Source organism: Pundamilia nyererei, unplaced genomic scaffold (genome assembly GCF_000239375.1).
Source record: "Pundamilia nyererei isolate P.nyererei 1_Seehausen unplaced genomic scaffold, PunNye1.0 scaffold00084, whole genome shotgun sequence".
Classification (NCBI taxonomy): Eukaryota; Metazoa; Chordata; class Actinopteri; order Cichliformes; family Cichlidae; genus Pundamilia; species Pundamilia nyererei.
Window position 1 is genome coordinate 401,259 of NW_005187485.1, and position 25,908 is coordinate 427,166.

General features: G+C 38.4%; 4 protein-coding genes across 6 annotated transcripts in view; 3 read left to right on the forward strand and 1 right to left on the reverse strand.

The window, feature by feature from the left end:
• Positions 1-1,259, forward strand: part of LOC102203363 (FXYD domain-containing ion transport regulator 6-like) — a 9,258-nt gene extending 7,999 nt beyond the window's left edge. For both annotated transcript variants that reach the window (XM_005738406.2, XM_005738407.2), the window contains 4 exons: positions 655-691; positions 771-808; positions 895-919; positions 1,018-1,259. In XM_005738406.2, the coding sequence (XP_005738463.1) occupies positions 655-691; positions 771-808; positions 895-899 (80 nt within the window). In that variant the 3' untranslated portion in view covers positions 900-919; positions 1,018-1,259. The remainder of the gene's footprint in view (positions 1-654; positions 692-770; positions 809-894; positions 920-1,017) is intronic.
• Positions 1,260-4,010: 2,751 nt separating this feature from the next.
• On the reverse strand, positions 4,011-12,563 carry nfkbid (nuclear factor of kappa light polypeptide gene enhancer in B-cells inhibitor, delta). Its single transcript, XM_005738408.2, has 12 exons — positions 12,370-12,563; positions 8,865-9,001; positions 8,734-8,767; positions 8,327-8,511; positions 8,070-8,239; positions 7,434-7,539; positions 7,195-7,341; positions 7,043-7,094; positions 6,802-6,959; positions 6,464-6,580; positions 6,156-6,320; positions 4,011-6,060 (listed from the first exon to the last, which is right to left on the reverse strand). Exons 1-12 carry the CDS (start codon positions 12,536-12,538, stop codon positions 5,989-5,991), a joined length of 1,512 nt encoding a protein of 503 aa, XP_005738465.1. The 5' UTR covers positions 12,539-12,563; the 3' UTR covers positions 4,011-5,988.
• A 57-nt stretch (positions 12,564-12,620) lies between these two features.
• On the forward strand, positions 12,621-19,505 carry hcst (hematopoietic cell signal transducer). Of its 2 annotated transcripts, none has more exons than XM_013912264.1 (7): positions 12,621-12,678; positions 13,473-13,544; positions 17,757-17,895; positions 18,377-18,456; positions 18,640-18,660; positions 18,872-19,006; positions 19,232-19,505. In XM_013912264.1, exons 4-7 carry the CDS (start codon positions 18,402-18,404, stop codon positions 19,273-19,275), a joined length of 255 nt encoding a protein of 84 aa, XP_013767718.1. In that variant the 5' UTR covers positions 12,621-12,678; positions 13,473-13,544; positions 17,757-17,895; positions 18,377-18,401; the 3' UTR covers positions 19,276-19,505. The 2 variants fall into 2 exon arrangements, with proteins under 2 accessions (XP_013767718.1, XP_013767719.1); XM_013912265.1 differs by having other exon boundaries at positions 12,631-12,911.
• Positions 19,506-22,526: 3,021 nt separating this feature from the next.
• On the forward strand, positions 22,527-23,697 carry tyrobp (transmembrane immune signaling adaptor TYROBP). Its single transcript, XM_005738410.1, has 5 exons — positions 22,527-22,726; positions 22,839-22,859; positions 22,955-23,098; positions 23,199-23,266; positions 23,388-23,697. The coding sequence occupies exons 1-5, from the start codon at positions 22,690-22,692 to the stop codon at positions 23,442-23,444; spliced, it is 327 nt and encodes a 108-aa protein (XP_005738467.1). The 5' UTR covers positions 22,527-22,689; the 3' UTR covers positions 23,445-23,697.
• Positions 23,698-25,908: the final 2,211 nt, after the last annotated feature.

Consider the following 25,908-nt stretch of genomic DNA (forward strand, 5'->3'; position numbering starts at 1 on the left):
TATATAGATATACATATAATTTGTCAGAATTATTGAATAAAAGATGGGTTTCAAGGCACTCACAGTTTGCGATACGTAGGTCACAGGCTTAATAATCTTTCAGATATTTTCTAAGTGCTGCAGCTTGACAGAAAGAGATTTAAGAAGGATAATAAAAAACTGTATCATCTCATCTCTGCCTCATTGAGATTAAAAGCAAACTGATCGCTAAATTGTAATTTATTTCTTTTTTAAAGCGAGCTGAGCACTCTTGGCTTGCACGTACCATGCACCACTAATTCTACTAGCCTGAAGTTATCCAGCGCACCGCCACATGTATTTTTAGTTAAGCAACCAAATATTTGGGGGGATTTTGGTGGATGAATATAGTCTTGGGTTCAGTCCAAGTAGTTGGAAGCTTATAAGGCCTTCCTAGGCTTGCAGCCCAGACGTGCTTATGAAAATGAGCTTGAAAGTGAATTAATGTATCTATCAAGGCTTGGAGCAGTCTCCCTCCTTTAATACTTAAGGGTACAAAGCTGACTGCTGTGTTTGTATAAATTCTCTTAACATTTGCTTCTGTGCTTTTTGTAGAAAAGCATAGTGTTGTTGATACCAGCCCTGTGTAATTCTTTTACTTGTGATTCTGTCTAATTTTTTTTTTTTAACTAACAGGCCGAAAGTGTACCTGTTCAAAGAGAGACAATCCAAGGTAAGTAAATAAACATTTTTCATTCTGGATGCACACGATCAGTTTTTTTTAATGTAATTCTGTTTTGTTATGTTTTCAGACCCAGGGGTCCTGATGGGGAACCAGGTGTTCGAAGAGGTAAATTGTTCCTTTCTTATATAATGATTATTCTTTTTATTTTTTTTTCCTACTGACCATGTAGTAACATAAGACTCTTTCCACAGTTTAACAGACATAGATGCACAACTGGTAAGTATCCTGCAAACATGTGTGAATCACCTTTAAAGTGAAGCTCAAAAATAAATAATTTCTGTTAAGTTGAACTGAATCCTTTACCTCTTCTGCAGTTTTGCTGAATGTTGCCATTAGGTGGCAGCAAATACTACGTCAGCGGCAGACAATCTTTCCACGAACACATGAAGCTATCTACAGTTACATAATGTTACAGTTCTCCTTTTTTATGTTTTTATCTCCTTTCCATGGTAGTAGATATTGTGCCAACTTTATATGATGGCGATAGTGTTGTTATCGTTTGTATTTTTGAGATTTTCACTTCGATGCAGGATAATAAAGCAAATGTTTGACACGATGTTTTACGTTTTTATGCGTGTTTATTTAATTTGGCGCCACTGCAAATTTAAACCAGTGAGCTGTACTGTACCACACCGCACCCCTGATTCTGCTGACACTGCAGCCAGCTCAGTTACACATGCAGTAGTAACAACCAGCAGTGTGTGCAGAGTGATTTATGCCGCGTTTTGCAGCTTTTGGAGTTTTTTCTTTTTCTTTTTGAAAAAAAGGCTTTATTTTGCCTGTTTCTGTGTTCAGTGCTGTTTATTGGCAGGTTTTGTACCATTATGAGTCTGCCAGCCTCAGTGAACATAAAAGCTGCAGATGTAGGCTGTTTTTTTTTTTTTTTTTTGCTCCCTGGAGTTGCAGCAATGGGATGACTGCACTGCACAAAAGACACAATGTGAGGCAGGAGCTGGGGTTTTATGCGTGCAAGCTTATATACTCTATAGCAGAAAGTTAACGGTTACATATAATGATTGCTGAAACAAAATGATGCTACACAGAAAATAACAGCAACTCTCCACCACAAACTTAGACACAACACAAGGCTGGGGTTCTTAGCAGGTAGTAGAAGACGGGATAATTACCAAGCCTACCAATTATAAAATTAGATATTTGTTTTAACTTTGGCTGGATCATTAACAGTGTGGGGCAGCCCTGCTGCCTTTTTTTTTTTCTTCATTTTGCACCATGCATGCAGCATGCAGTGTTTCACCATAACCACCAGAGGGACCCGCCTGTGTTTATTGTTCTCCCTGCTGTGCTATGCTGCTCCCACTTTTCGCATCCAGTCCAACACTGCAAACCAGCACCTGAGCTCATCTTCACCTCTGCACTGCAGCCATGGACACCACAGGTTTGTTTCTTTGTTTGTTTTTCCTGTTGAAATGAAACGCGTACAAAAAGTTCTTTTGCAGATCAGGAACAAATTGAAATCGCTGCTTTCATTTTCACACCTATGTTTATGCTGTTCCATTGCTGCATTGTTTGCTAGAGTTGTGGGAAACAGTTTAGCTGCTGATGCACGTAGTGTCATAACACAGGGAGTTCCTGAGTAAATGTCCCCGCTGGAATGGACAGATCAAATATTAAGTACTTCTCTAAAACAGTTCTCGGATTTTGTGGAAGGGGGAAACCTGTGGAAAGAAAAACTGTCTGCTCAGCCACTTGCTGAGAAACTGAGGGTTCCGCAATATGCAAGCTGCATTATTGGCATCCAGACATCTTAATTGCTTAGCACGGGCTTGCTCGTTTATGTTTCTAAAAAGTCACTATGTTGATGAGGGGTGGACTCCTTAAATTGCTTATTTTAGTTTATTATTATTAATCTTTTTTTAAAAATATCCTCCTAACTTCAAGTTCTTGTTTAACTCAATTTAAGATCTTTTTCTCCTCTGCTGCTGGGATGACACCTCTGTATCCTGCTGCTGGCTTCTAACCCATTTTTTCTGCTGAGCCAAGATGCTGCAGTCAAGGGGGAAAAATACTCCTGAGGAGTTGTGGAGCCAATTCTGCACACTGGGAAGCTGAAAAGCTTGCTTTCCCTTGTAGTGCATTAAAAAGCTTTGTAATGATCCCATTACTGTTGTGGCCAAATAAACACTTTTAAAATGTGGTTTATAACTTGACACTCTTTCTTTGCAGAAACAGTGTTTCCAGACCAAAGCGACTTCGAATATGGTAAGATTTATGTTGTTTATTCATTTCAAAGATCAAAGCCAAATGAGTGTTGTATTTCTACTGATAGCATTCTTTAAATACACAATAAATTCCTATAAGTGTTTCGTGTGTGGTTTTTGTTCCTTTTAGATTATGAGACATTGCGGACAACAGGGGTTATCCTTGCTGTCATTATGTTTGTCTCTGGCATATTAATAGCCCTGAGTAAGTTTAGACTTTAAAATATCTGTAAAAATATATATGTAATGCAAAGGCTTTGTAACATATCTCAATATAAAAATATTGTTTTGGTAACTCATCTATCATTCCTCAAACAGGTAAAAAATTCACAAAATGTGTAAAATCCTCATCCAAGTAAGAGTTTAGCAGATGATCCCCCCTGTGCATGTTGTATGAATTTGCCATCTTTTTTTAAATAAAAAAATATATATATATTTATATATCCTACATTTCCTCCCCCCCTATCCCTGCACTGGATGCCTCTTCTCAAAATGCCCCTATTCTGCTCTTTGCACACACACTTCCAACACATTTATAAGATTACACAGATGTGGCAAATCACATGCGCATAGTAAGCATTTCTGAATGGACACATCACTCTTCCTGTGTTGGTAGTGAATGGGCAGTGTCGATTCTCAGATTGTTGCATGCTGCTTGTATAGTAAGACTGGAAGAAAGGCGAGAGCTGCTGTTTAAATGGGGCAAAAGCTGCATATTGGTCTATAGTTACACTTAGAAGCCTGTGGCTTCAACTGCATCTAGATCTACCTGATATTGCAACCCCGATAATGGAAACACGTCAAGTTGAAGTTGTTGCCACAGTATTCGAACCGCACGAGTATGTTTTTATTGGAATTATTGATGAATTTAATTTTGAAGTCACCTCTTGACTAATTTCCTCCTTTGTTTTTCTAATTGCAGTTCCAGCTCATCTGGTACTCAAATCCCAAAGACAGAAGGTAATTTCATTTATCTAGATGGAACTGTTTAGAGTGACTGTGTGCGCTAAAACTTTGCTATTTTTCCATTATTCTCTCTGACTTATTTCCTTTTCTTTTGCAGTACCTCCTCCAACTGTATAGGCATTACAGCACAAGCTTGAAAACAAAAACAGAAGCCCATGCTAGCAAATAGATACAAGTAGATCAGCTGTGTTGGTGGCCACTCCTCTTATGGATAACATACCTCTGATGGGTGATTCATAAACAGGGTTTTCTTATACAACCTGACCTCATCCCATATTATTTGGCAAAGCTGCAAAACATCTGTCTGTAGATTACTCTGTGTAGTGTTTAAGATGAAAAAGAAATGACAAGGACACTCAATGTTCACATCAAACACAGGAAACGGGTGTGGTTTCTCTTCTACATCTTTTACTGTTATAAAACAATAAAATCAAGAGCATGATTACAAAATTAGAAATGTGTCCATCATGTGTACAGCAAATGAAACTGCATTCATTGAGCCAGTTTAACATTTGTCTTTATGATTTATTCCTTTTGTTTTTTTTCTCCTGCGCAGGATCTTTCAAACAGCAGATCCAGCTGGTAAACCAATCGATGGAAAAACCAAATCATAACAAATCAAAATTTGCAAAATGAAATAAATGAAAAGTCAACATTCATTTTGAGGTTACCTTTACAGATATAACAGTCAGAGCTGATTCAGTTCTAAAGCAACAGTATTCAATTCCCTGTAAAGGCTAAAAGGGAGACTACTTTCAAATGGATCCCATCTACTCTTGTTATAAGAATGTCAGAAATTATTCTCATGTGAAGCAAGAGTGTAGCAAATGAAAAGCATGTTCATGAGAAATGTTATGTGGTTTTGTTGTGAGATTTCCTTTGTGCTTTACAGGAATTTACAGCGTGTCTAATATAAAGGATGACACATAAGTGAGAGGCTTACTTGTCACTCAGATTACACTCATTTAATCTGTGATTAAGTTTCACTGTCATTGCAGTGAAGGTTGGTTGAAATTGGCCTTGAAAAATAAATACTGTGAGTGTAAACAAAAGTGCAAGCTTCTTATGTGTTGCTGTATTTTCCATGCTGCTAATTTCTGAAGCTGAATGTAAACGGGACTGTTCAAAGGGTACCCCGAAGATCAAAAGAACCTGATGGAATTTAAGCACTGTTATCGTCCTCGCACTCATGACTCATGAGTAAAAAGTACAGTCAGTCAGACAATTTGTCACCACACTTACTCATGTAATGCCTCTTCGACAAAGAAAAAAAAAGCATATTGTCTGTCACAATCATTTTTAAAAACATAGAGGTTTTACCCTTAAAGTTTCCTTTTCCACAAAGGAAAGTGCACCTGAGGTTACACAAATATGTATGATGCATACAGAAAGGAGGTTCAATCGTACAACAGATTATTCTCATTCCAAACACACATGAAGCACACATACTGATTGATATGACAACCATCACTCACTGTATCATTATGATAATATTTCAACGAGGGGGATTTGAGACAACAAGAGGTCTTTCAGGGACATTGTCCTGGAGCTTATTTTCACGATTTCACAGAAATCAACATAAAACCGGGAGTTTAGCCTAACAGAAAAATAAATATTACTCCACCTTCGACTACTACTTTTTTTTCCAATAACTAATGCTAATGTTTTGTAGTTCTGTTGTTTCATTGCAAAATGTTAAAAAAATAAATATGTTACTTAAACTTTCAAATGCATGCCTGATTTCTAGCAACAGCGTTTCGTGGAAAAGTCTTCACAGAGATATCACATTTCGGAATGAAATCCTTCACTCACAGAGGAATACTTCTGCCTAAGAGTAGTAAATAAATAAAACACTACAGTTTTACAGAAACTAAATACCAAGCAAATTTGAAGCTTTAGAATTAAAGCATCCTTTGTCTATTGCAATGTGAATTACACAGCATTTGGAGATTTATATACCAAAGTAGTCTTGTTTACTCATCAATATATAGGCTGGATACTCCCAGAGTGTCATCAAAATAAAACGTAAACCCCCCTTCTCAACAGAGGAACTATCTTAAAGACATATTCCCTCCAAAATGGGACTACAAATTATCTGAGTCATTCCTGGTCCTGCAAGGACACGATACGTCGACGAGAGGAAGCACTTCGTTTCTTCAGCATGAGCTTGAGCTACAAGTTAGGAGATAAATTAATATAAGTAAACTGAAAAATCAAGTCAATCACAAAAAAAAAGAAAAAAAAAAAGTGAAGATATGGGTGATTACCTGTTCTCCCAGCAGGCCGCTCTGCAGCAGGTGAGCTGGCTGGTCATTCTCCAGATTGCGGATGCTGGGATCAGCTCCTTTGCTCAGCAGCAACTGCAGGATCACCTCCTGGTGGAGGTTACCATGGAGACCGGCTGCCATGTGTAAAGCTGTGTGGCCGTGAGCCTGTGGGGGGGAAAATATAAAAGCCGCATAACTCGGACTGTTCACAGACAGCTATAGCTGTACGCTTACACATTATGTATTTGTGCATAAACACGTGTATGCATAAAATTCTGCTCTGAGTTTCTTGTCAGTGTGGGACTCACTTTCATATTGACAAAGTCTTTCATGTTCGGCAGGGGAATGCTCAGCAGATAACGCACCAGATCAATGTTCCCCTCCTTCACAGCCAAATGCAGCACAGTCTTGTTACTTTTGATTTCCTGGAATTGGAGAATTGGAAGTAATGGGAGAGACATAATGAAACCACAAGTCAGACTAGAACCGCTAAAAAGCGTCAAGCAACAAGGAGAAAACAAAAGAGAGAACAAAGAGGGGAATGGTTGGCAGCATGACGACATCTTGGTTAGATAAAACCCCAGGTAGCTTAAAATTATGCCTTGAAGTACAGGCCTTACTGTGTTGAACTTCACAGTTGACCTACCTGACTGAGAAGGGATGCCCCTGCACCAAGTAGCATCTGCACACAGGAGAGCTTCTCCATAGCTTTGGTCTGAAGATTAACATCTGCATGCCCATTGGTAGACAAAGCCTTCACCGTGACACTGTGAGAAATGGCTGCACAGTGCAGAGGGGTCATCCCTGAGACAAAGAAAAATATATATCTTTTAGGGGTTCCAGTAAATATGTAAGAGTTGGAGCTAAAAGCAAAGATGTTATTTTACCTTCAAAATTGCGGGCCTCCAGGTTGACGGCCGGCCTGCTCGACAGAATCGCCTGCAGAAACAGATCGCTGATTAGATCTCCTCACTCTTATCTTTGCTTGTTTTGTTTTTTAAGTCATGCCAAAGTCATTTAGTAGTTACTGTAGCTTTACCCGCAGAACCCCTGGGAATCCATAGTGGGAAGCCAGATGAAGAGCGGTTTGTCCATTAACGTCACAGGCGTTGATTTCCGCTCCCAAAGACAGCAGATCTTGGACAATGTCTGCCTGGTTTGCTGTCACTGCCACCAGTAAAGCAGTCTGCACAAGCACAGGTAGTATACACATGTATTTTAAGAGACCATGTCAACAACAATCAAACTGAATGATGGTTTGTTTTTCTTTGTTCATACCTTTCCCTTGTGTTCTTTTGCATCAAGTCTCCCTACATCCCTCAGCCTCTCCGCAGCAGCATAGGCACACTCTCTCAGTCCCTTGGCAGTGTAGATGTGCAGGATGCTGATAGAGAAAGAACACATCACAAATTAGTTATGAATGAGACTACATAATTGTGGTAATCCCCACAGCCAATTTCACTCTATTTTCTCTCACGAGTTCACTTGTGACAAGGAATAGAATTTGTAAGATTGTAATTGTCACTGAGCATGAGTGGCTGACTCATTTTCATATTTAGTTTTTTTTTTCTTTATTCATCTGTCTAGGATTACCAAATGGGTTCTCACTTTGAGCTCACGACTGAAAACGAAACTGTAGGAAAGTAAATAAATTGTGTACTCGTGTTCAAAGAGCGCAATAAAGTTATCAGCGGGGGTTTGCGTGGGTCCAGAAAGTGAACACGCACTGCATTGCAAAATATCTAGAAGAATTAACACTTACTTGTATTTTAATGTTTGTAATGCAGGCTAGAACTTAAAATTGAAACCTCAGTCCACATTTCCCACTGGCAAATTGACTTTTATTCTCTGCTTTAAATCTCAATAGCCGGTATAAACCAAACACTCCCCGCTAACACACTCATGATCACTCACGTGTCTCCGTCTTCATCCTGGCAGGTAGTTCTGCTGTAGTCCATCCTGCTAAGCAGCATTCTGGCTTCCTCGAGCTTGGTGGTATCCATTGTTGAACTGAAAGTCAGCTGTGTGGTCTGGCTTGGGTCCAGAAGTGACCAGGAAGAATCTGAGAGAGCCCCCAGGCAGTCCTGTGCAAAGGAATGCAGATTTTACTCAACAAACTCAAGATAGGATTATCAAACTTGCAAAGTCTGCAAACAAAGGCTAACACTTACATATGGCTGGGACATTGTTTCCACAAATGGATGGACTGGTTGCTGTGTGTATTCAGGTGTCATTGTGTGGCTGTAGGTTGTGGTAAAGCTGGTTCCTGGTTGGTTGCCATAGAAACTGAGTGACTCAGGAGCTGGGGCCCACTGCTCATAGCTCACTGCCATGTCTGAGTAGCTACTTGCTGCACCTAGAAAGAAGAAAACTTCTTTTTATCACTGAAAAGATAAAATTACTTAAATAACAAGATCTCTGATATACTTTTGGTTGATTCTCTACTCTCTGTGTTGCAATCATTTGCAATAGTTTTTGCAATAGTTGAGGTCAGTATTAATAAGAAAAATGCTTATTAATGCCTACACATCCAAAGTTTTTTGCATTTAGTCTTTAACAGAAGCTGCCCAGTCCTTACCTGTACAGGAAAATGGTTCTGATGGAGGCAATTGCTGCAAAAAGAAGAAGAAGCAGGAAAAACTGTGAACAATCAAATCCTGATAATGTAAAATTTGATGAGATGCACAGGTACTATATGTGCTGGCTTACTGTAACAGTAGCTGGAGGAACAGGACTTGTGCTGGTTGTCGGGCAGCAGGGTGGCACAGAGGACGTCTCGCGTCTTCTCTTCTGCTCCAAGAGTTTTTTCACTGTGGGCAGTGTGCAACACGGCTTCTCTTTTGGCGCTGGGAAAGTAAGTAATATGGAAATTGCTCAATTTTTCAACATACTGGCAAGCCTCCTCAGTCCAAATCATGATATTCCAACCACCTTGCTTCACAGTTGGTGTGAGGTTCCTTCCTTGTCTACTGTCCCCGTGACCAGCTGTATACACCATAATGATCCTAAAGGTTTGCCTAGCTATGCCTATATGTGTCCAAATGCAGGTCAAATTTGAATGTCTTTGTTTCTGTAGATGCACTTAGACACAAACAGAAGAGTCACCTGCAGACCCTGTGATTCCTTGGTAGCATTTTTGGACCATCAAATCGTGTAGCCTCAATTTAGCGAAGGGTGCAATTAAGGACAAATTTGAGACTTCTTAAATCTCATCCCAGTTACAGGGATCCACAACCTTTTTTGTGTTTAGATACCTCTATTAGAGAGCTCTTTAGACCTTGGCCTAATGGAGGGAGATGAGAACAACAGACCCAGAGGTTCAACTTGTTACACAAGCGAGACTAATGATTGGAACCTGATTCCAACTTCACTGATTTTAAGGTGTGGTAAGTGTATGGGCATGAGCGTACTTTTCTTTTCTTTTTTTCTGCGTGATTCATGTCTTTAAATTTATTCAAATGTACATAAATGACAACAAAATGTAAATTTTAGATGTATGTTCTCTATCTGTTGCCTTTTTACTTCTTTAATCACATGACTATATACTGGTGACATTTAATCAATATCAGAGGCAATGTTTAATCATCACTAGTCATTTGTTTGCTTTCGTCTAGAATGTCTTGGAGTATCGAAAGGTTTTCTACAGCCAAAGATACATTTTCTTTTTCTTGTTTCTTACAGACTTACTTTACAAAGATCTAAAATAGGGTGAAGATGCAAATTTTGAGATTTGAAAAATGAAAGCAGAGAACGCTTGAATACCTGCCTTTTTTTTTTTTCTTTCTGTTAATCCACTAATGAATGAATGCAATGAGCGTTTCATGTCTGGAAATATCAATTTGAAATGTTTTCCAACAAAAGGACAAACTTGTTTACAGCCATTAAAACTTAGCTTATCAAAAAGTTAAACCTTCAAACGAATAAATGAAGTCTGATCACAGACAGCCTTTTTATGTCTACAGAAGTGGATTTACTCTCACTGTGTACTCTATGGAGTCTATCTGCCACTTGGCTTTGATTTGTTGAGGGTTAACTGTCAACCAGCCTAATGATATAAATATCACTGATATAAATGAAGCTTAAAAGGTATGAAAGCATCAGAATAAGAAATATAAAGTGAGTCGTGAGCTTATGATTCATTTATCAAATGAATCACAAGCTGTACAACTCTCATCACATCTCATTTTCTCCACGCTCACCTTTCACATACATTCACATCAAGTCCATTATGCAGTGAGTGTGTTTTCCCTTTCTGATACTAAAGTATCATTTCCACTGAACAGGTAAAGGAAATCAGAAAAATAGGAAACAAATATTACAAAACAGAATTCAGATGTTTCCAGCTGAGATGTTGTGACCACACAGGTTGTTTCCTCAAAAACTTCACCCCACATGTGTAAGATAAAGTGATATTTCCACCCTGTCTGTGGAACTGCGGTACAAAAGACAAAGCTATGCAAAACCTCCTCCATTAGGAACACAGATAATGTGGCCAAGCAAACCAGACAGATTAATCAGAAAGGCTGTAGTATGGGATAACCACTGCTTATTTTCTATGACATCTTCCTGTAGTACCGCTCCGTTACGCTACACAATGGCAAACCACATCTTCCTGCCTTGGTGTGTCACAGGCTTGTCACCTCAACACGTGTAGTTGCCTTGTGCTTTCTATTGAACCATGTCTGGAAGGTAGAGCACAAGAAGTCTGCTCTTTTGTCACGTCTCTGTTTTGTTTTGTTTGGGGTTTGTGTTGTTGTTGTTGTTGTTGTTTGTTAGCTTTTACTTTATGAATATTAAGCCTTACAGGGACAACACAGCCCTGTTCACCAAAGCAAACACACGGAGTGTGCGCTTCCGGAAAAAAAATGCAAATTCGACCACTGAGATGAAAAAAGAAAAAAAAGAAAGAAAAGATTGTAGATCTCTGTTGGCAAGCTGTGTCGCTTCTTCTCAAAGTAGAAGGAGGAAAAAAAGAAACAATAATCTCACTTCCACTTAAAAACCAGTCCTTGACAATAAGCTCATGGTGCTGTGTGTCATATGCCCCCCCCCAGCACACAATAAAGGTCACTTAATGAGAATACATGACATCAGTCTGTACATTTCAGGGCCGCAAGTTTCATTTTCAAGTTCAAAAGGTGTTACAATAGGTTACACAATCCTGACTCATTTTAACTTTATATTAAAATGTCACCTTTGGCCCGGTGATGTAATGCTGCAATATAAGTGCATATTCTCTGTTCAAAAGTATCTCTGAAAAGATGCCACCAGTTGATCGAAGTTGCCCTGTAGGCTGCCAGACGCCAGGAAATGGCCTGGGGGACCCACGCATGCACATACATTTGGGTTTACACTAATCTAACCCCCACGCAGCTCTGGGCTAGACTGTGCTATATTCAAATAGGTTTTGTGGAAACCCCTGGACATTGAGTCATGTGAGTGGGCGGTTGGGGATTCCGACGACCTTTCTCTTTTGGCTCTATGCTCGGTGAAAAGAAAGAAGCATACAGCCAGTTTCCTCATTTTGTGGTTTAGCAGAGCTGAATATGTAATCGTTCTGCTTGTTTTTTAAAGGGAGACCATAAACAAATAAGCTTAAGCAAACAAGATGCTGTCACGTCACACAGCCTGCCTGTCTGGCACTAATCATAAAATGGGGAAATGAAAACATACTAGCATGGGTGGAGGTGTATTAGGGTTTCCCCAAATGATGTCCTGCTTGTTGGATTCACCCGAACTGTGATGTCATATATGAAAAACCAAGCCAAGAGGAAGGCTAGTGCATGAAAGCACCAGTGAAATGACTGAACTCACTGTACTCTATTCATATCAAAAACACATCCCCCTATTGGCATAGCGTGGCAAACATAGTCTGACTATAAAAGCACACCAGGAGCTGAAAAAGAGCGATTCCTGCCACGTTTAGGAGGCAGCATCCCGATTAAAATTCATAGAAAACCCTATCAGATGTGTCCTGTCCTGTTGATGACATAGGAGGTCTGTGTTGACGTAAGCTTTTAAATGACGCCTCATTGTAATTAAACTCTAACACACACACGCACAACACAAAAAAGAGAAACAGCTTCACCATCCCTGTCTATATAAAAACCCGAAAAACATACAAAGTAATGAGTTAGCGGTGTCGTCATCACAGTCAAACTATTCACACGATCAGGCTTCTAATCTGCCGCATCAAAAGCACAAACGTACTCACATTTATCAAAGTGCATGTCAGAAACTGTTTTGCTGTGAAGTCTTCGACAGATCGTCCGCTTGCTCGCCAACCTTTTCAATGAGGGATGACCGAGGGATCTCTGACGCTCTGCCACGCTGTAGTCTGTCTGGCTTGTTTTCTTGTTGTGATAGTGCTCCACACAGAGCATGCAGTCCCTTTCCCCTCAACCCCCAGCTGTGGTCACGCCCTCGAGCACGAGGAGGGAGGGCAAAGCGTGAAAAGCAGAAAGAAAAAAAAATTAAAAAAAATAAAAGTGTGAGAACGAGCTGTGAGTTATGCGAGCAAAAGGTATGACAAGTGAATAAAGAGTTGTTTATATTTAGGCGCTGTTTCGGACAGAAGAGCGTTTATTTATAAATGGTTACCATTACTTCACCCTGCACCAGCTGAACGACTAAACCGCCTCAGGAATGAGTAATGGGTTGTCCAGTCTCGTAGTAGGCTAACAATAAACACAATCAGACATTCTGCTTATAGAGTATGTTCGCTTTTAATACTTGAAGTACATTTTGAGGACAAAGGTGAGTGACGGCGAAATACATTAGTTTTTACGTTGCGCTGAAAGCCTAAACAAGCTGGAACTCCTTGACTGTTTTGTAGTACAGTTTATAATGACACTTATGTCATGTTTCAAAAGCTCATCTCAAGTTGGTAGTTTTAGATGTGTGGAATCAAAAAGGTCGTGGAAGTGATCGCAAAAGTACAACAAGTGCCTAAATGTTAAAGTAGTAACTGGCAAAGAGATAAGTGATCTGAAATTTTCAACATTGCGCTGATGCAAAACAACGTGTGATAGAAAACTAAAGAAATATAGTAACACGTTATCTCAACCTACTGTTATTATGACTTATATAAAGTTCTAAAGATAATGAACTCCTATCAAGTTTGTTTTTATAGCCAAAAAATGTGATCTCAGCTTACAGTGAACAGGGTATTTATTATGATTTAAAATATCAATTTTCTGCCATTCTGCTGCCCGCAGTGTCAATAGAGATGCCCAGACCTTCCTTTCCAGCTCTTCTTTGTGGACTGTATGTAAACTTCATGTAAACATATTATCTTTCTCTTATCTTTGTTACCAGTATAGATAAAGTCTTACGGGAATCTCTGTGTCACCTAAAGAGAAAAACAACATCAAAACATCCAACTTGGTGGTGAGTTGTTTTTTGTTTTTTGCTAAATGACTAATATATATGTTTAGGGTTTTTTTTGCCTACTTTCTCCATAAACAATTGTCAGACAACACAGAGAGAGGTTGAACAACATAATAATGCAGAAAGATGTAAACAAGTGGAAAAAAGAGTTTAGAATATATATTTAAAGAATGTGTAATTGTGAAAAAGTGCTACTAAACAATGTTAAAGGAAAAATGTGGCTCATCAGATATTTAGCTGTGGGTTTAGTTATTTTTGAAAGGTTTGGATATTCCATTTGTGTGCTTGCTGTAAATATGCTCTCAGATATGAACCTACCCAGAGGACTAAATACACACTTCCATATATTCAGGACTAGGGCTTGTGACCTGTACATTCATCACAAAATCTTATAGTGACCCTAATGCTCGCCCTGTCATACATGTTCCCATTGTGGGAATTCATATTAAACAATTCTCAAATAATTGAGCAAAAAGTGCAGTCTTCAGGCTGTCCTGAAGTCTGTGGTTTTCTGTATTATTCTCAGTCTGAGTGGGCATCCTTAATATGATTATCATTGTCTGTAAATACAGCAGTCATGCTCACTTGCTATTCAAACCTTTTGTATGCAAAGGGCAGCTAATCAGAAGAAAATCAGCTTAAAGAGAGGGTGACCTTGAAGACAGAGGTGAAAAAGCCAGTTTAAGACAAAGGTTGAACCTCGGAGTGCAGTATGAAATATGTAAAGGAATAAGATAAAATAAATAAGGATTATTTTAATCTGTGAATCATGCAGACCTACTCTAGTCAGATCCAAAACTGTAAATGGCAAGCTGAAAATGAATGTAATGGGTAAACTTCAAGCTTTTGCATCTCTTGTATGTGTGAGAATTCTGTGATTTAGGTTTTTTTCCATTTAGAAAAAGAAGAAAGAAGCAGAAAGGATCAAAAACAATGAATGGAAGAAAGTCAGATACAAAGAACAAGGACTGTACCATCTAGTGATTATAAGACAAATGTATACCGTGTTGGAAATATTTACTTATCTATATACTATAGATATATATCTTCAGATGTTTAGTTTATATCCAGTAGGCATAGTTAATGCATACAGTGGACACAGTTTAACAATAAGCCCATCCAGCTTTAACTGTCTGTGCAGCAGTCCCAAGTTTAGTCTTCATTCTATTAGATGACTCTGGACCCTGATGACTTTTTGTTGCTGAAAGCTCTGTTTAGTTCAAGGAACAACTCAGACTTGAAAGAGCAGATAAAAGAAGGGAAACTACACAAGATGTTTTCTGTGTTTAGTATATCAGGCTGTGGTCATCCACAGCCCAGCCCAAAGCCTAACCGAGAGTTCTGGCTCCACCTCTCAGTAAATTCTCCAGATGGTTTGATCTATATTCTACATCCCACATTTGCTCTGCTAATGCCAGTATACCTGTACACATAACTACTGGAAATACCTCAGGTCTGCCACACGCTCAGCTACACTTTTCCTAGTAAGAAAGAAAACTAATAAGCTTCTTTCAGAGAAAGTTATGCATCATTCTTCAGAGAATCTTTTCAGGGTAAACAATCAACCTCTGGGGACTTCTTCTCATGTTTTGGTAGCAACTATTTACAGGGCTCCAAAATTATGTTAAAAGTATTTTTTTAAACTATTTAAAGATATGGGGATTTTAAAGATTTTAACTTACTTTCTTAGTCATACTTATGTTATTAGATTAAGTCACAGTAACTATGTAACCATCAAAGATATGGCAGTTCTTTGATGTCCCCTTATCTTCACATATTCAGAAGAGATAAGTGTCTACAAATAACAGTATTCTTCTTAAGGAGGCTATTTAAAGGATAATGAGAATCTGTAGTTAATTTGCTGAATAATATCTTTAATGCTAAGCATAATAGATATACAGTCAGTGGCCACAATATTAGTTACACCCAAATCACCTGCTCATTAATACAATTATCAAAATTAGCCAATCACACAAAAGCAACTCAGTGACATGGACATGGTCAAGACTGTCTGAAGTTAATACTGAGCATAAGAATGGGGAAGGTAAGTGACTTAAATGACGCTGACTATGGCACAGTCGCTGGTGCCATACTGACTGATCTGAGTATTTCAGAAACTGCTGATGCACTGGGATTTTCCCACACAACCATCTCTAGGGTTTACAGAGAATGGTCCAAAAAAAGAACATGTCCAGTGAGTGGTAGTGAACATGTCTTGTTCATGCCAGAGGTCAGTGGCAAAAGTAAATCAAATCACAACAGTTTTCAACTGAGCTACAGAAGAGCATCTCTGAACACACATGTCGAATCTTAAAGCAGATGGGCTGCAACAGCAGAAGACCACACAGGGTGCCACTCACACAGCTAAGAACAGGAAACTGAGGCTACAGGTTACACAGGCTCACCGAACATGGACAACAGAAAACTGTAAAAACATTGCCTGCGATTTCTGCTGCAACATTTTGATGGCGGGGTCACCACCATCCTGCTTTGTATCAGTCGTTCTGGTGGGTGGTGTTGGTGTAATGATGCTGAGGTTGTTTTCTTGGCACACACATAGACACTGTTTAAACACCACAGCATAACCTGAGTATTTTTGCTTACCTTAATGACTGCTGTACCCATCTTCTGATGGCTGCTTGGAGCAGGAAAATACACTATGTCACAAAGCATAAATGATCTCAAACTAGTTTATTGATCATGAGAATGAGTTCACTTTTCTCAAATGGTCATTATGGATTTGCAGCTAACAAAATCTGCAGCAACCGTGTGATGTTATCATGTCAATATGGACCAAAATCTCTCAGGAATGTTTCTAGCTTGTTGAATCAGTGTCATGAATAATTAGAGCACTTCTGAAGGCAAAAGGAGGTCCAACCTGATACTAGCAAAGTGTACCTAATGAAGTGGCTAGTGGATCGCTTTACTAAAATAGTAACCAACAAACCCAAAGTATTTTAAGACTCAAATGTTGAACTATGTTGTTTTATTATATTATATGTTGCTTCACATCAAGAAGGTTCTGAGTCTGCTGGCATGTTCCTCCCATACTCTGGTTACTCTGGTTTCCTCAGTCCAAAATCTAGAAATTACTTGGATTAGATTAATTGGTGATTCCAAATTGCCCATTGGGATCATTTGGATAATTGCCCATTCAAATCAACCATGAATTGGATAAGCAGAAGAGAATGGATGGATGTTAATTAGAATAGAAGGAAAAAGTGGAAGTACAGATTTCAGACCAATAATAAATATCAATGAAGAAATGTAATGCTAAATTAAATAAAACAGGGAAGTGTTTTTTTCACCTTCTAACATTATAGATGTGGTAAAAGCTGTACTCTGTGCTTTTCACAATCCTCTATAAGGTAACTAACCTCACCCACAGGTTATACATTCACTGCTTTTGTGGCTACAAAGCTTGTTTACAGAAGAGACAGCAAGAAAGCAGTCGTAGCCATGTGTGCATCAATGTGCACCTTTATTTTTCTGTGGTCTGTTAACTGTTTTACTTCAATTTAAGTGTTTAGTCCTGCTATTTCTCCTTTATGTTTTCTGCTTATTTATTGATCTTTGGTCTAACAGATGAGCTTGGTTATTCTATGAGAAGGCCTGCAGCTCCCTCTGCTGTTGTACAGCTAGAATATAGCAGGTGGCAGTGCAATATTGCTGACCTGAACCGAAACCGAAGTCAAACCGCACTGAACAAAATACAAGATTTATTTTGCAACCACTGGATAAAATGTGTAAACAAAGAATTTTACAAAAGTCAAAATCTGAATTGCTGGAAGAAGGGTTTCAGTGAAATGTATTTATTACAGTTTAGTTATTCAAATGAATCCTGAAATATCATTTTACGATTATATACATATTAAATAAAATATAACTTTTCTTTTCTTTTTTCTTTTCTGGCTTTTAAGAGTAGCCAAGAGTTATGTTGTAAGCATCAGCAGTGGTGACATTTAACAACCCACAGTTTCTGTCAGTGTGAACGCTGACAGCAACAACATTTGAAAAAAACAGAAACCCAAAACCACATTCAGCAGCTACAACTGCTAACAGCAGCAATGGACTGTAGTAAATAAATAAAACTGATTCCCACATTCTTCCTTTCAACATTGGATCTATTGTGGGTTTTTTGGAAACAATGTTGTACTCCATTAAATACAGATTCACTCTGTCAGAGCTCAACTGTTATTAAATAATCTGTAGTGGAGACAAGCTTGCAGACGGTGCTTCAGCCCACCAAAGGAAGTTAGAAAGTTTGACGTCAGAGATGTCAGAGGAGAAAACGAATAGCAAGTCACACCATGTTTTGGATAGCAGAAGGCAGATCAGCAAACCAGAGAAGGTACGTTTTTTTTGGACTCCCATTTACTTTCTCTTCATCATCATTTTTAATTTTAAAGATTTAATCTGTCAGAATGTTTTTATTCGGTTAGATTATTCGAGGAAAGGTTGGATTTATAAAGTTGTGAACAGGAAATGTTTGCATATGAAATGCAGTTGCTTGAGCTAAATCTTTTTGTTTATTGTTTTTTTAAATAATTGTAATGATTTAGACATATGTTAACATTTTCTGAATTTTTCATTTACTAATTTTATCTCTATCGCTTTGTAACTACCCACACAGTCCATCATGTCTCGTTGTGATGTAGAGTATACAAAAGAGGTCAAGCCTACAGTTCTGAGACATTTCAGATGTTCTGTCCTTAATACAAAAATTAAAATGTATCAAAATTCGAAGAATAGATACTGTAACATGAACTTTATTCTCCACATCTTTGGAACATGTAATATAGGACAATGTTTGGTCTCTTCTTGTCTTTCAGATAGAACATAACTGAGCCGACCTTCATGGCGATGGCAAATAACAAATTCCTCACCGTTGTCCTATTTGGTCTTTTTTTCAGTAAGGATGATTTAATAGTATTTCTCTTTTCTTTTTGTACACACACTCAAAATGAAGGTGGTCTCACACAGGAAAGTAAAACCACAAGCTGCTGTGCACGACGGAAACTTAACTGACTTGTTAGAGGAACTTAAAGTAAGTTTCAACTAACATATCCCTCATTGTTCCCTTTCTTTCTCTAAGGCCTTGCTCCAGCACTTGCTGGTAAGTATCAAAAAAGATGATGTGTCAACTTCCTAAATGCATTTTAAAAAAATGAATCTTAATGTTGAGAAAAAAAATAAAATAAAAGTAAATGTAGAACTAGGCAACCAGTCGTGATGACTCAGTTTTTCTCTACATCTCTTGGGTTTTTTTCTTTCTTCCCACTCCATTTCTGTCTAACTGTCTGTTTCTCACTTTTTGTATTTACCAGACAGCACAGTGTCTTGCTACAGGATTGAGCCAGGAACAATAGCAGGCATCATCTGTGCAGATGTGGTGCTGACCCTTATTATTGTCGTTGTAACATACCGATGTGCCAGTTTTCGGCGTCAAAAGATAGATAATGGTAAGATGACGGTGAAGGGCTCGCCGGTCCCTGGGAGCCCTTTTATTTTATCACGTTGGATTTCTTTTTTTCTTTCATATTCACCTATAAGACTGTTTCTCAACTATATTTTTACTATATTCATCAAACTGACTTCTTCTGTTATGTGTGATTTTAGCATCAAGTGTATACTTTCAACTAATAGCTTTTCTCCATTGTGCTGTCTCTTGTCTGATTTCTTCACAGCTCACAAAGTGTATATGAATGTCCGGGCCAACTGCAAGAGCTAAAAGGATGGTGCAGTGCATGAAAACACTTTCAACTTTCTTGTAGAAAACTGTTTACCTTTTTTAAAGAAATCTCCTCTGAAAATTAATTATACAAAAAAATCTTTAACTATTACATTTTAAGTTGAACACATTGTTTTGCACATTTTATATCTTACTTCTTAGACTTCAACCTGTTAATTCATACTACAAAAAATAAATAAAAGAGTCTCATAAATGGGATTTCATACTCATACAATGTGGACTGTGATTTTAAATATGTTACAAAGTTATATGAGATGTGTTTCAGTTTATTTAGTAGAGACTTTGAAAAAGGCAGTCCAGTTTTATCTTTATAGTACCATTTCACAGCAACAGTTGCCTCAAGGTACTGTTTATTGTAAAATAAGGACCCTACAATAGTACTGCATTTTAATAATATTAATTGTGTGTGATAATAATAATTGCATATGGTTAACATTCAAATACACTGTTAAAAACTATCAAGGAAACATTTGAGCAATCTTAACTTTAATTTTTGCTCTGATTTTGTATAAGTGTATTTTATTCACGGACATCAGATGTGTGGTTTAAATCTTCCTTTAATATTTTTCAGCAGTGTTATTTAATGTTAATTTAATGCAAACTATCGAAATAGTTTAACGGGACATGGAGATGTTGTGCAAATGTTCATATTATATTTACAAACTGTAAAATGTATAAAAAGTAATGCTAAAAAAATGTCCACTTTAGCACATTAATAAAAGAAAGCTAAAACATTCTTGTGTCTGGTAAGTTTTTCTTTTTTAAAGATGGAGGAATATTTCATCTTCAGACATGTTCACAGAACACATTTATATGGTTTTTAGCCAGTTAACTTAGTCTTGTTTTTCTACATTGTATAGCTTCACAGATTGTTCGGTTGCTCATTACTTTCTGTTTGTTTCTCGCTTTCATCTACTTGGTCATTCTGTAGCTGACATTTAAGACCTGATTAGATTTCAGACATGTAGGACATGATTAGATTTGGAGCGTGGTTCCGCTGTGTGGTTAACATGGCTCCACTTTGTCCTTTCAGGCAAACACAGAATGAAAAATGCTAACCAAAGTGATTTCATATCTCTTTACTTATGTGTCTGATCTCAAGTACACAGTGTGCTTGATTGATGTACAGTGTCTCCTTTCAACCGTCTCTTATTACCTTGTGAGTCATTTACTTTCACAGTTTTGTGGATGATGTCAACTTTTAAAGCTAAACTTCCGGTGATGTGTAGCAAATATGCCTTGCTGCCTGTTTCTTTGTTAATTAACAGAAAATGTTACACAACACAACATTTCCCTGTTAATCTGTGTTTGTGTAAAAAAGTGTATTTGAAATTATTTTTATATTTTATATTTTATTTATTTTGTTTTATATTTTAAAAACAGTCTTCCAAGTAATTAATTTCTAAGTAATTGAATAAAGGTCAAGAGTGTCACCTAATAAGACATCAGTTCAGGTTTATGCTCTGAGCCACCTGATCATCGCTATGTCTCCACTTCATTGGGCTCACATGTCACCTGTCACCCCCATTTATCAGACATTACTTTTGGTGGGGAACTCTACAAAGTGATGTTAAAGGCTATAAAGTTGCCTGTTCCACCAGTGCACAAAACAAAAGCAGCACTCAATGACCATCAATGGCCATCAGGTTTACTTCAACCACTAACCACCCCCATAGACCTTGGTCACATATAACTTTAGACTTTGCTACCAGCGAGCCCGTTTCCTCCAGTCCGTAATTCTCCCTGCAGTTGACAGGTTCTCCAAGTCAGGCCATTTTGTCTCTCTGGACAAACTCTCCTCTGCCTCCGAAAACGCCAAGCTCTTTGTGGCTCATGTTTTCAGACTCCACAGACTCCATAAGGTCTCTGACAGAGGTCCTCAGTTCACTTCAGAGGTCTGGAAGACCTTCTGCACCTCCCTGGGAGCCAAAGTAAGCCTTAGCACCGGATACCACCGGCTATCCAATGGTCAAACCGAAAGTTGTCGACATGTTTGGACCTGGACTCTGGAAGCATTACTAAGGACCGCTGATGGACAGCGCTGCTACGGGGATCGGCTGAGAAGACCAAACCCCAAGTATGCACCAGGGCTTGCTGCCAGAGGCATTCCTCTCAAATCACGCAAGCTAGCTCCATGCTATATTGGATCATATGAAGTCAGCACCTCCATGTTTTGCTCACCTCCCATCCATTGACAGCAATCAGCGAGGCAATAGCTAAGCGCAGTCATCCACTCTCCGCCAGTTTGTCAGATACCTCATGGTGGTAACCAGGCCTCATTGCTTCGTATCTTTATGTCTATGCTCTTTACTTGCCTTGATTTCCTTGTGCCTTCAGTTTCTGACATGACACCGCGTAACTCGTGTGCAGCTCAAGTTTTGGCTACCCTCCTCAGTGCTCCATGCTCTCCTCCTGCAAATAAGACCGCAAATTCAGTGTTCACCTTTTCCCCAGTAATTGCTCTCCCCACCCAACACCTAACTTAGTTCTCCCTCTGTTTCAATGCCTTCATGTTAGACACTCACACTATGTTCTTAAATCTGTAAAGTGAAAGTAAATACAAAACTTCAAGGATGTTTCACTGATAATTATCAGAAACAGTCAAAATGCTTGAATTTGTCTTGCAAAATAGTGATACTGAAAACATGGAAAAACACAAGTCTTGTTTTAATGTTCATACACTCACTGATTCTGAATTTGTGCTCAATATATCACTGGGTGTCCTGAAACGCAGCACCCAGTTGCTACTAACCCTCTTAATTACTACGGGAACAGTAATGTGTATATTTGGTGAAATGTGGGAATCTGCTTGACAATAACAGTGAAGCTTTCATTTTTACAGACAGTACACCCGACTTATAGATAAACCGCTGGTTTTAAAACGGCCCAGAGACTAGGTAGCTCTTACTGTGGCCAACCGCTCGCACTAAACCACAGGTCATGCGGAAACGCTCTATACAGAGATACCATCACACGTATTTCTGCAGAAACTGAAGGTGTAATGAAACTGACCTCACACAGCTCCTTATCTTTGCCTAGCCTAGATTTTATTTTTATGAAAACATCGCTAAAAATTAAAATTAAAATAAATTAAAGGATTAAAGTCAAATATTTTCTTTTTATAGAGCAGCATTCCTCACAGAAATGTGGCAAAAACAGAACCACCAGCTTCCTCTTCTCTGAGTGGACTCACTTCTCCTCCTGCTATCAGAGTCATATGCTCACGAATCCTGACACCCTGACAACGCTCCCTGTGGACAGCCCTTTACCAGAGAACCCTTCTACCTTTCGATATCTAGGTGCGAGAGCCTAGCGAAAGAGAACAGAAGGACCGGAGGCTCTCACCCTCCTTGTCTCATTTCCTCTTAGACCAGAAACCAAAATCTTTAGAAGATGTCTGATGCTCTCTGTATTGTGGGTTCGTTGTTTGGTGAGTAGCGTATACTTTGGTTTTGAACATCTATAGCAATGGTAGCAAAGGAACACAGGACTACCCTCGATTCTTTTTATAACCTGAGGTTCGTTTATTCTTTTTCTCGCAGGCTCATCAGAAGGACAGCAAGGTATCTAGCTTCAACTCTTTGCTCGTGTATGATGTGTGTGTTTGGCTTTTGTATTTCAATCATATGTTGTTGGGGTTTTTTTTTTGTTTTAACAGAATGTGGTTCCTGTTACCTGATAAACATGGAATCTGTAATAGGCATTATTGCCTCTGACATCATCTTGACCATCTTCATCACTATTTCTGTATTTTGCTTTGCAACTCATCAGAGGAGAAAGAGGGAATGGGAATCACACAGTGGTGAGCACTGTATTCGTGTGCCTTTCTTTACATGTGTATGTTTGCCTAGTGGTGTTATGCCAAATGGGCATTAACCTGACACTTCTAAATCTCCTATCAGGCAAAAGAAGTGTACCATCATCAATTTCAAAGAAAATGGCAACAGAGGTCACAGAATCTCCATACCAGGTGATGTATAGACTCTTTTAAAAATAAAAAATGACTAACTAAAAACACACTTGAAACAAAACAATACATATAATGTATATTATACGTATTACAATGATGCATTGCTTTGACTTTTCTGTAGGAGTTACATGGAGTCCAGTCAGATGTTTACAGTGAACTTCGGCACTATAGGAAATGACTGAATAACATAAAAAGTATCAAAGTGCTGACAGTGTCCTGTTAGTAATTAGCTCCACAATGTAAAATATAAACTAAGATTTGTCACATTTACTCGCAAATAATTTGTTTATTCTGCATTAATTGATTGATGTTGTATTCAGTGAGTACTGCCTGGCACTAAATGTAATCGTTGCTGCTTCACGTTCCTGTTTTAGGCTGTTTTATGATATGTATTTGTATCTAACTAATAATAAATGAAACTACATTTTAAAACCAGATTTTTGGCTCAGACAGATCCTGTCAAGTCTTCAAAAGTAATTGCATTGCTTCATTTATGATTTAATTGATGTTGGCTTTATTTTCATCACACTCTGACAGCTTACACCAACACACCCAACACAGGTTAAATCAAAACATATTTATTTTTTACATTTGTTTGTTTGATCAGAGAACAAAAATGTGTGCTGAAAATCTAATTTTGGATAGAAAAAGTCCCTGCAGTATCCGGATGTGGAAGCAAACTGTCTTGAGTTGAGTCTCCTGAGTCAACAGACAGTGATCCGTGATTCATAAGGAAGACATGCAATCTGAAAATAGAGAGGAAAAATGTTAAAACTGCAATCAGAACATGTGGAACACAAGCCAGATATAGAAAACTGGTTCATCTTAAGTGAAGGAAATGTGAGGAATTAAGTCGGGCAATGTGGCATCAGTGGTTTTCTAAGTCAGGTTGGTTACTTGGAGTTATACTTGAAATGTGATTCAAATCCAGAGGAAACTGACCTCTGTGCGCTCATCAAGCGACATGGCTCTTGGATGGAATGGGCAAGCTGCTGGGCCTGTGCTCTTGTGGGACTAAAGCAAAGAAAAGATAGGATCACAAACACTGATATAACCCTCTGGAAACAGTCACTGTGTGCATTACATTAGTAATTAAGAGAACAACAAATTCTTACCAACTGGATAGGTTTCAGAGCTCATATATTCTCTGGTTTCTGTGGGAATATTAACAATTGTATAGCTTTTTTATTTCTCACAGCATAACTCCTGGAAATATGTCATACAGAATATGGTCTTACCATCATAGTCCGTTTGTTTATTGGTGCTGACTCCAGCCAGGCTGTCACTGCTGTCTTCCAAACTACCCCAATTTGGCCTTTCTCTGATTTGGCCATGGACCAACATACCACTCATCCCATTAACTTTTCCTCGTGTGGCCCACCTTTGGAGATTGGTGCTTTGACCGCCATCCTCCCAAGCATTTGTTATCCCTCCTTCCTCACTGTCTCTGCTTGCTTGGAGTTCTCCTTGAATCAAACTATGCTCCCTGCTCCCATGGTCCTGAACCAGGCTGCTGGTCATATCCATCGCTGCCATACCGTCTTTGCCCACTACAGTCACCTTCCTTGACGGAGCCTCATTTTTTGCCACAGCTCCAGGAATCATGATCTCATCGCTGTCAAGGTCTTTGGATACATCTAGGAAGAATGGAAGTCATTGCTATGCCATCTGAATCACCACATTCACCGCACTGATACAGACAGTTTGATTCAATTGGCTAATAATTTTGATTAAAAGCACTGCACCTCTGCTTTCATCTCCATTTTTGTCAAACGCATCAGGTTCTGAAATATTAGAAAATGTCTTTGTTTACTGATATTGCATTACATTCTTTTTTACTAAATTTGCACATCATCCAAATTGCTCACGTACCTGAACATCTGTTGGTTTCAGAGCTCTCTGTAGATTTGGCATCTGACATATCTGTGAATGAATTTTTAGCCATTTATTGAAAAAGTAATTGTGCTTTTTTTGTTTGTTTGAGTTCTTTTGCTTTGTTCAGTGTGTTTTTAGATGCTCTTTAAAAATGAAAAAGGAAACAACAAAAAAGTGTACCGTCTGAGTCTTGCTCATTCACAGTGCCACATAGAGGGGTCCTTTGTGCTGCATTAAACAAGTAAAAGTAAACAACAAAAACAGCACGATTACTAGAAATGTTTCTGTTCTCTTTAATGCACTCAGGATTTTTTTTTTATAGAGAACCAAAAGTAATTTGAGGATGTGAGTACATCTGAAAGCTACATTTGGAAGCACTGACCTGTGACGGCTGCAGGTGTGGTCCTTTCTGTAGTAAGTGCTAGTGCATCTACAAATTTGCAATGAACAAGTCTTGTGATCATTTCAAACAATGGTACAAGCATTGTTTAGCGACATGAATAGTTCTTACCATGTAGAAAGCTTAACACACCTTCTTTTGGGGATTGCCCTGTTAGACAGATTTGAATTTTATTACAAAATTAACAGTTTCCTGAACAATATTTAATTATTTACTCTCTTTCAATGGTTTACCTTTGATAGAAGCTGCCACCACCATATCTGCAAACGGAAGCAGGAGCAGGCAACACAAGAGGCTGAGAAAATTATTCAAGATTTCAGTTAGAAAATATATACTTATATCAAAACTAATGCAATATCTCATTTGT